Raw genomic sequence first — 11316 nt, 5'->3', positions numbered from 1 at the left:
CTCCAGGAAAACCTGATTACAAACACCTCAGGAAAACCTGAGAAACACCGTGAACAGTAATCAATTTTTACATATCTTCATAAAGTAATTGACACTGTCAAGTTCAACTGTTAATAGGGTCTGAAAATCCACATGATACAGCAAGCAGGAATGTCCTATGATAATACAGAGAAAGAAAAAGAGAGAGAATATATGTAAGTATTAAAATAAATAAAAACACTAATTTAATTTGTAAATCTTTATTAACACAAAGTCCTAAAATTATTAATCCTACAACTTTGGTACAAATAGCATCTGACTCTTCTTTATATTCTTATTGAAATAAAAATTTATATTCCTCATAAGGAATTAAAAAATTTTTGTATTAAATTTTCATGCTTTAAAAGAAACAGCAAATAAAGCTTTAACTCTATTGATTTTGTATAATATTAAAAATCTTCCATTTAAAATTTAAAACTTATTTATCACTTTATGAATTACATATATATAAAAATAAAAAAGAGAAAAATGAAACTCATAAAAATACACAATATACACACTTAATAATATTAAATAAAGCATTCAGTCATAACCTTGCATTACATACAGTATACTGCTTAAGACAGCTGTGATTTAACACAAGCTATTTTTAATATACACTTGTCATAACTTTCACAAAAACATACCATCATAAACAGTATGGCATATTAACACATGAAAGACTCATTCACAAGAAAAATTAATTAATAACAATAATAATAATGATATTATTATTATTATTATTATTAGAAAATTTATGATTGTGTAATAATAAATTCTTACTGGGTATCAGTATATCAAATATTATGTAATAGACAAATGTTAATACAATTTAAGGATTTTGTATTTATGGTACCTAACATTGGTTTAAAAATGCATCAGTTTTGACTAGCAGTATTATTATTTTAAGCTGAAAAGCGATGGCAATGACTGAAGAACAACACCAAAAGCTATATAAAACTGTGCCAACATTTCATCTACATTATTTTGGTTATGAGATAAATTATATGCAAATTAAAATATAAATTTACTGTATGATACGCATAAAAATATCCATTCCATTTTTTATAAATATTCTTATAATCATAAAAATTTAACAAAGTTATAATATTTTTTATTATCACAAAATACTCTAGTAGTGACAAAAAATAAAAGCAACAATTATATTATAAAAATAATATTAATAAAATTCATGGAATGGACTCGCATGATGAATTACTAATTTTATCTACACAATAGAAAGTAATTTAAAAACCAATAAAAATATGATACGTTTTATATTCATGCAATTTTATAAGATGCAATCAGTAACAGAAAAAAACATAAAAAAATAATAAAAAAAGGTACAAAATGAAGTTAATAATTCTGAAAAATGAATAATGAAAATAGTTATCAGTACTGAGAAACCTAGAAATAAATCATATAAAAAAGGGTTGCATTATAAATAAAAAAATAAAATAAATAAAAAATAATTTTTTATTTTATTACTGACTGAATCTTTAATTTACTTATTTGTATTTAATTAATAGCAATTTACTGGACGAAAAAAGCACATTTACAATAAAGTTAAAAATCTAATAATTAAAAATGAAATTGTAATTTCGATGACTTATGAAGACTTATAAATTCAAATATATATGTATAATTATAATATGATAATATATCCTACAAATTACATTATATTACATGTAAAAATGCAAAATACATTTATAATAATTAATAACCTAAAACATTTACTAATTCTTACTAAAAAATATAATAAAATAAAAAATAAAAAAAGTGATAAAAATATACAATTAACAAATAATATTCTTATTTAAAAAAAAAAACCTAATATATATTTTCTAATTAGGTTAGTGTAACAAAAAAGAATTAATAAAAAGCAAGGACACATATACAGCGAAAGAGAAAGGATTTATTAATCTAGACGAAGAAAGAGGTACAATTACGGACATATTAACGACGTGTATACATTAGCGCCAAGATAAAAAACTTGACGTTAAATCACAAATTAATAACAATTTATTTACCTTAAATAGTAAGATTTATAAAAAGACAAACAACGAATAAACAAATGAACAAACAACCAAAATATTATACATAATTAATAGAAAGCAAACTAATAATTTTATTTTTAACATCAGGTTTTGTGCCCTCACTGTGCTATTCTAAATCATCAAATCCCATTTAATATTTTAAATCAACATAAAAGTACTCATAATTAACCCTTTAAAGTCCTTTACTTTAATTTGTCCAGTGTTATATAATTCATGGTCTATACCAAAGTTGGCCTACTCCTGAGAAATTCTTTATTGCTTTTTGCTTGATAGTGAAAAATTGCATTATTACTGAATAGGTTAACAGACCTCGTTGCATTTTGTTCATTTACAAAAAAGTAAAGATTTATACTTTGAAGAATTTTTTAAATCAGTATTATCTCACAGATAAATATCACAAAAGATAGAGTCATTGGTTGTATTTATTGTATCAGCACAATTATATGTTGATGTCGGGAAGAGCAACTGGCTGAAAAATTCCACCTAATTATGGAAAAACTTGGCGCATAAAAAAAGTATTTATGTGATTATGTCGATTCAAGTTAGTAATTTAAAATTATATATTAATTCTTAAAAAAAAAAAAAATGAAAAAATAAAAAGTAAAAATTAAATAGGATTCTATTAAAAATCTATTTTTACTGAAAACATTTGGTAATCTCAGAATACGGAGTTTTTGCCTAGAAAAGTTTAACCAATTGCTTAGTTAAGGAACCAGTTCCAAAATAGGACATGAAAGGGTTAATAATAATGAAATTAAAATTAACATTAAAATTCTGAAATATTTCAAACACACATGAAGAAAAAATATCACATTACATTCTTTACTAGTAATAATAATAATAAAAATAATAATAAAAACATTTGAGCTCATCGATACAAGTAATAATTACACATTACAACAATGATGATACAAATATCATCAATTAATTAAAAAATACTTATATATATAATAGTATGTAAAATGATTACAAAATCATTTTTATGAGAAATGATCGACTTCATGATCACAACCCATTCATAAAATTAAAAAAAGAATAAATAAATAAAATGGTGTAGGACCATCAATCATTAACGTACATCCGACTATATTTCTGCAAGACTCTATGTAATTTTTTTCACTATTATTATAAATATATTTTTTAAATTTATTTTTCTAACAAATAATAATAAAAATAATTAAATTCATTACTTCTTTCTAGTAAATGATGGTGAGTTTTAAATATATAATTTTTTTATATCATAATTATTTTACATCACCTAAATTTTCAAAATATAATTAATTATGAATTGGAAGAAATAAATTCAGTACAATACAATTAATAGTTAACGCTTAGATTCTTAAAATTATTTATTTATTAATTATTAAAACATCATTCTATATAATTATGTAATGAAATCAACTCGTTCTCAGCATCAGGCTAATATTATATTACCATTTTTTTAATAGATACATGCACAGTCTATTAATAATTAATAAGTAAAAATAATAATACATATTTACATTATTTTCATACAATAAAAGTTTGAAATTAAAAAAATTAATGAATTAACTGACAGCAATTAATATTATATGCATAATATTTTAGTCACATATACTTACACATAAAATATCAAAATACATAATATAATAATAATAATGATAATAATAATGTATATATATAATTTTACTGAATAAAAGGAGTATTTTTTATTTTTTATTTTGTTTTTATCTATAATCAGATCACGGCTGAATATTAAAACAATTTCACCATAGTAGTTTAATTAAAAAAAAAAACAAAGCACTGCAATATACATAATCTTTTTTTTTTTAATAATAATAGTACAATATTTATATACAATAGACTATATAGCAAGTATAAATCCTTTTTTTTTAGTTCAAGGTACTACTTGAAAAAAATCACAACAGGATTTTATGATGAAAATAAAATATAATAAAAAATGTTTTTTAAATTTTGCAGGGCATAAATTACTGTACAACTTTTATTTTGTTTTGTTTTTTTTTAATAGTTACTTCATTTTCAATATTATTATTACTATTAACAATACATAAGTTTGTTTTTCATTCATATGAGAACGTTAAAAAACCAACATGTAAGCTTTTTCTTGCTTTACATTATTTTTAATAGTACAATTATTACCACAATATCATCATACTTATAATCCTATTAGTCATATATTTTTTTATTTTATTAAATAGTAGTATTTTTAGGAAAACCCCGCTACTCAGTAATACAATTATTATTACAATATGTCTGAAACATTATTAACGCAATAATAATAATGATAATGTAATACCTAGTAAAGTTATACCGATAGTAATAATTTATTATTTTGATTTCACATATATTATTTAATAATATAATAATAATAATAATATAATAATGTTATAAAATACGAATTCTAATATGTGCTTTCAATTAACTGTATTATTTACTTGTTAATTAATTAATATTAATAATAATAATAGTTAATACGTAGTAATAGTATTAGTAGAAATAACATTAGCTGCAGTGTTGGAGATGATTATTTAGTATGTTAATTTGATGGCATGTTATAATATTAAACCCGGTGCTTATTTTTTTAAATTTACCGATAACATATACATGCAGGCCTGATTATCTCATAACATAATCGAGGTTTTTATTTCAAATGTGAGAAAATATGATATTATAATAATTTTATACTTGGTGTCACTTACGTGTTTACAGTGAAAACACTACATTGGGTTTTTTTAATTGTAACATAATTTTGTTTTGGTTCTTTTTTTGAACAAATATTAAATTATATTAATTTTACTGATCTGCAATATTTATACGACAAATTATAATTTTAAAAAATTTATAATTTATAGACTTTTTAAGTAAGATCTATATACTTCATCAGTTAATTACATAAAAAAAGACAGGATACAACTATACAAAATCATTAGAACTGCAAAAATAATTTTAAACATAAAATTTCCTAAATAAGATAAAGAATAAATTTGAAAAAAAGCCTTGATTTATGAAATGAATTAATCAAGTTATCAGGCTATGGATATAATCTATGGCACAGGTTTTGCAGACTAGAGATTACACTGCCACAGTATCGTAGGTTGTGAGCCCGAGCCCTCCGTTTTGGAGATGTTGTTGCCCTGCTTCGTTTCTGTAAAAAAAGATAAAAATACAAAAATAAATAAATATTATATATTTTTTAAATTCTATTAAAATAAACCATCTAATTCAGAATATTGAGATAAGGCAATCTTAAATTAACTTTACCATGAGAATACTTTCATGGCATATTCTGAACAAATTGCAGTTTAATTAAACCTTTCAATCATGACTGAGAATGTGGGATCCTGTGAAAATACTTTTATGGTAAAATTAAGGAAAGATATGTCTTACATTCTGTACTAGACAATTTATTTTAATAAATTAAAAATATAATTTAACAATACAGAGGAATAATGTGAATCTAAAAAAAATTAATTTCAGTAAAATAATTATATTTATATATACACACAAAAAACAAAATTGTAACTAAGATGTGATCTTGTAGTAGTTGTTAAATTAAAAAAAAATATTGGCAGTTGCATACGTTTTAGTAAAAGTATCAATAAGTTTTGATATTTAAATAAGTAGCATAGCTTAATACACAATTTAAAAAAAATGCAACTAAAGTATTTGCTAAAATTAATTTAAGAAATCAACAAATAATGACTAATGCTATAGAGAAAAAAAAATTAATTCATTTTATTCTTTGCTGTGACTATAATCTAATAAGCATTATAAAACTAATACTTGTAATTCATGTAGTTATGATGTTTACAGATCCAAAAATTTATAAAATTATCTATCTTTCACTGATTCAGAATGGTTAAAATCTACCAGAAAAAGTTATTTAGTCTAACAGCCATCTTTAACATATTTCTTAGCAGGAACCAGCGGAAAATTACTAATATGACTAATATCCCCACTTTAATGGTCATCTAACATCAAAACAAGAATCCTTTACTTTATGCAATTCTGCATAATATATTCTCATTACCAATATCACCATGTATTGCAATCAATTTATAGAGGATAGTGATGGTAAAATATCATATTTTAAAAATCCAATGAAAGTACTAGCAATGCAGTCAGAAGTTTTATTGTTTTATATAAAAGAGATTTGGAAGAAGATTTATCATATGTCATAAGACTTGAATGATTGTAAGAGACACTTTAAAAATCTACATAAAAATAAGAATTTATGAATTTTATTTAGTTTTTAACAATTCACCTTACAGAAGTTTAAATGGATTAAGATAAATAGCCTATTTCTTGTTTATTTCTAATGCATCTGTTTTGAATGTTCAAGGGGTGCCACACTGTTAACATAGCAAGAACATATGCGATTAGAAAATATAACTAAAAATAATATGGATGAGTTGCTTCAATTCCATATAAAAGACTTCAACAACTAAGATAATCTTGAAATTGAAGAAGGTTTAAACAAAGATAATGAAACCCTTTTTTGTTTTAAAATCTCAATTTTTTCAAGACAGAAACAGACAGAATCTTTTTAAATTTATTGTTCTTGTATTACGGTCATGAAGGAAGAGAGAGCTAATACGAAGGGAAATATTAAAATAACAAGAGAAGTCCAAAAATCTGTAGTTTTGTTAAAAAAAACTTAACACAGCAAGAAGAAAAATGTTTTTACTTATTTCAGCCTTGATTTTTTTTTAAGAAAACAGAAATAGTCAGTCTACCAGCCTAAGAATTAAAAAAGAAGATGCTGAATTATCAAAATGCTAAAATAAAGACACATTGATTTTACCTCTAAGAAAATTTCAAAAACAATATTATTTTATTAAGTGAAGAAAAACTTTTTAAACTTTTACACAGTTTTACATTATTTATTTTAATTTTAAAACCTAATAGTTTTACTAATGTTAAAATATATTTGTTATAATTCAAATAAAATCTGTGTGCACTAGTTTTAACTAGTAAATAGTCTAATCTTTAAAACAATATTATTTATTTATTATAAGGCTGTCATATTTTTATTTATCATTTACTTTTCATTTAAATATCATCTGTATCATCTGTTGTATCATAACAAGGTATGTCAATAAATCCTATGAATTTCTGTAGTTTTTTAAAATATGGGGCGTGGAATTTTAAATGGATTACAATAAATTAATGGCCTGTTCTTTGTTTATTTCAAATGGATTTATTTATTTTTAAAACTTCATCCAAATGTAATGTAATGTAATAAAAAAAAGTTAAAATAAATGTTTATAGTTTTTTACAACAACACTTTGAACTGAAAAAAATTGAGAAATGAGAATAAAAAATTTGATACAATTTTGCATGTATTACTTTGAATATGTTTTACCTAGCATACAGGGTGTGTGAGAAAAATAATGAGATTGGTAACACTGCAAGCGATCTGGCAACGCTGTGTCTACCGGTCTGTGCTAGACCGGTTTGTTCATCCCTTCCACATGCTCAGTACGAGTTTCAACTCCGTTCAGCCAACACATTATTTTTGACAGCGCCATCAGTGAAGTTGTGTTACGAAAATGGAGCATAGAATTTAGAGCAACGTTGTGCAATCAAGTTTTATGTTAAACTTAGGGAATCCGCAAGTGTGACCTTTGAAAAGTTGAAACAGGCCTATAGGGAACATTGCTTATCAAGAGCACAAGTTTTCCGCTGGCACAAATAATTTTTGGAAGGCCAAGAACATGTTGAAGATCAACCTCGCTCAGGGAGACCTTCAACTTCAAAATCTGATGAAAACATTGAGCGTGTGAGGGTTCTACTGAGATCAGACCGTCATTTAACAATAAGGATGATGAGTGAACAGTTAAACACTTTCACTGTACATCAAATTTTGACAGACGATTTGGACTTGCGAAAGGTTTGTGCGAAATTGGTGCTGAAAAACCTCACAACAGAACAGAAGGACAATCGAAGAAATGTGTGCATTGATCTTCTTGAGAGGGTTGACAATGACAATGAATTCTTCAATCGTGTGATCCTGGATATTTGAGTACGATCCTGAAACAAAGAGAAGAGTGGCACACTCCGTCATCTCCTCGACCGAAAAAATGTTAAATGGGCAAATCAAAGATCAAAACCACGCTGATTTGCTATTTTGACAGTAGGGGTATCGTGCATAAAGAATTTGTTCCTCCAGGACAAACTGTCAACCAAGTGTTCTACAAAGTTGTCTTTGAAAGGTTCACGAAAAGTGATTCGCATGAGACCAGACATTGCAGACAAGTGGATGCTTCATCATGACAATGCCCCATGTCGCACGGCCATTTCCACCAGGGAATTTTTGACTCAAAAACGCATTCCTACAGTTTCTCAATCCCCCTATTCACCTGATTTGAGTTCTTGTGACTTTTTTCCTGAAACATGTCATAAAAGGCTGTCATTTTGGAACTCTGGAGAACATTCAAAAGACTGTGATCGACCAGTTAAAAGCCCTACCAGTTCACCTCGTATAATATATTATAATCTCATTTTATAATTGATATATTTTCTCTAAATCTTTTGAATTACCATTTTAAGAAATTTTTTTCTAAGAACCAAGAATAATGGTTTAAAAAAGATTGTTATTTGTAAGAACCATTCAATTTATTTAGCTTAAACTAAAAAATTTATTTGTTTTTAAAATATTTGGGAGAACAGTTAGATACATCTTATATAGGGAACTATTTTTTTTTAAACAATGTAATACATTTTTTTTGTTCTAATCTAAAGAGTAAAAAATTAAGCATTTAAAATACTTAGTTGTGATTTCAATTTAAATTTTTTGTTACATTACAATACTTTCATTTATTATTGAACATAGGAGAGTAAAGAGTTCACAACTACATGAATATGAATGAATTATTTTTAAAAGCTGCAAAAAATTAATTACAAAATAAAAATATAAATGGCATAACTGAAGCAACAATAATGAATTAAATATAAAATATTATGTCAAGTTGCAAACTACCAAATTATATATATTTATAATTATTATGTGCATCAATGCTTCTCAATCTTTTTCAGTCTGAAACCCTTAACTATTTATGATAGACTTACCAAGGCTTCCAAATAAAAATACTAAATTTGAAACTGTTAATAACAACAGGTTTTATTATTTACATATAAAGAAAACAAAAACAAAAAACAATTTATTTAAAAGTAATCTGATTTAAGTTCAGAATGGTAGGATTTCTTCCTTTTATTAAGAAGATTGGGTTTGAATCCATGTCAGGATTGGTATTTTTCATTTGTTTCAAAATTCGTTTTATAAATAAAAAAAAACAAGTAAACACTTTTTAGCTTCCAGTACCATTGTCAGGTATTTCAGAGGATGAGATGAAATGTAGCATGTGATAATGACATACCTGACAAGGATTCGAACGCCGGATCTGCAGATGAAAGGCTGAGGTGCTACCACTTGCACCATGGAGGCCAACCAACAGTAAACACCGTACTTTATTATGGAGACCAATAGTTCAGAAACAATGATACAAATAACACTTACATAACACTTTGTCCATTTTGTAAAGCGCAGTAGGTATTAATAAAAACATTTTATTTAAAAATATAAATCCTCATAAAAAATGAAGCACTTAAAATCTGACATATAATCCCACAAAACCTATATATATAAAAATGAATGTTTGTTTATTTGTCCCATATGTGTTTCTATAACATTCATCTGATTGCAATTAAACTTTGGTGAGTTGTGTGCACGCCCACGAAGGTTTCTGAATTAGTGTAAACCTGCTAGGTGGCACTCGGGTCAAGATATTTAAAAAAAATTGTATTTGTGCTTCAATTTGGCTCCTATTCAGAATATATATTAGTTACATGAAAAGAAAAATTTTTGTAAAAACTATAGTCACTAGGTGGCACCAGTGTTGAGACATTTACGAAACAAACAAACAAATATACAAGCAGATATTCTTCTTCTATATATTTAAAATGCAATGTTTGCATGTGTGTCCGCTATATACTAAAAAGCTACTGGACCGAATTACATGCAGGTTTTTACAAAATGGTCTGCATTGTCCGGAGAAGGTTTAAAGCTATTGAAATCCTTGATCTGACTAGTAGAAAGAAAGTTGGGGTATTTTGAACCAATTACTGTGTTTAGAGAGTAGTTTGAAATAAATCCGACAGATAGTGCTGTTTTAACAATTGAATTTATTTATATTCTGACTTTATAAAGTGAAAGGTTAAATGTTTTGAAGTTCTGTAATGTTCAGTTTTATAATGTTTTATCAAACTTTCAATTGTGTGCATTGATTCTATATATATATATATATATATATATATATTTAAATCTAGCAACAGTGAAGTATTGCCAGGTCTCCTAGTAAATAAATAAAAATACATGTTTTACAAATAAAATATATTGGTATTAATCCTTGTGTCATGAAACAATGCAGAAGATATAAATATGAATTCAGCATGTATGAGTTATATCTCAGTAGTTTAGACTGTATCATTTTGTCACTCCTATGTGCAAGTATAATTAAATTGTTGTTTTATGCGTATAGTTATTTACGCTAAGCTGTCACTTGTCTGGTGACATGGCATACCGATGTTAAGCAATTAAATGTTTTTTTTTAGTCTTTGTTATTGATGTTTAATAACGATGACATCATTTGCAATGCTTCCCACCATTATTCAATTCTGTGAAAGAAAGTATTTCTGTCTGTGTTATTGTGTTACTTCATATGGTAAGATAAAATTTTATAGTTAATTTTTATAACAGTTTTATTCTCATTAATTTTAATTTACCCATGTTTTTGTGTCAATCAGGTTTTAACAATGAGCGATTCTATCGAGAAACATAAACTGGGAAAACACTTAAGTAGCTCTGCAAAAAATCAACAATGTATATATAACCTTAAAACAAGGTAACACTGAAATTTGCAGTCAGACACTGATTGAAAAGCAAGAAGTAGAACAAGCGTTAGCTAAAGAAAAATATTTAATATAACAAAGAAACACAACATTGATGGCAAACATCTTAGCCCCAAAAAGATTCAAATATCAGAAAAAAAGTTCATTCATTTTCTTTCAATTATGAACTTCCTAACTTGAACAAAATATTACATGCTGTGAATACCGATAATGAATTGCCGAATATTTCTAAAAGTATATTACATCATGTTTTAAAATCAGTGAATTTTTGTTTCAAATCCAGAAAAAATAGTTCTTTATTGATTGAATGTAAAAATATTACTTCATGTGA

General features: G+C 25.5%; 1 protein-coding gene across 17 annotated transcripts in view; it reads right to left on the bottom strand.

The window, feature by feature from the left end:
• Window positions 1–230: 230 nt before the first annotated feature.
• Dscam1 (Down syndrome cell adhesion molecule 1) overlaps window positions 231–11316 on the bottom strand; it is a 607521-nt gene continuing 596435 nt past the window's right edge. For 16 of the 17 annotated variants that reach the window (XM_075368244.1, XM_075368245.1, XM_075368248.1 and 13 more), the window contains one exon: window positions 231–5220. In XM_075368244.1, the coding sequence (XP_075224359.1) occupies window positions 5148–5220 (73 nt within the window). In that variant the 3' untranslated portion in view covers window positions 231–5147. The remainder of the gene's footprint in view (window positions 5221–11316) is intronic. The other variant, XR_012756684.1, reaches the window with a different exon arrangement.

Source organism: Lycorma delicatula, chromosome 6, assembly GCF_047948215.1.
Source record: "Lycorma delicatula isolate Av1 chromosome 6, ASM4794821v1, whole genome shotgun sequence".
NCBI classification, from domain to species: Eukaryota; Metazoa; Arthropoda; class Insecta; order Hemiptera; family Fulgoridae; genus Lycorma; species Lycorma delicatula.
The sequence above is the reverse complement of the archived record's forward strand: the minus strand, read 5'-3'. Positions and strand labels throughout refer to the sequence as shown.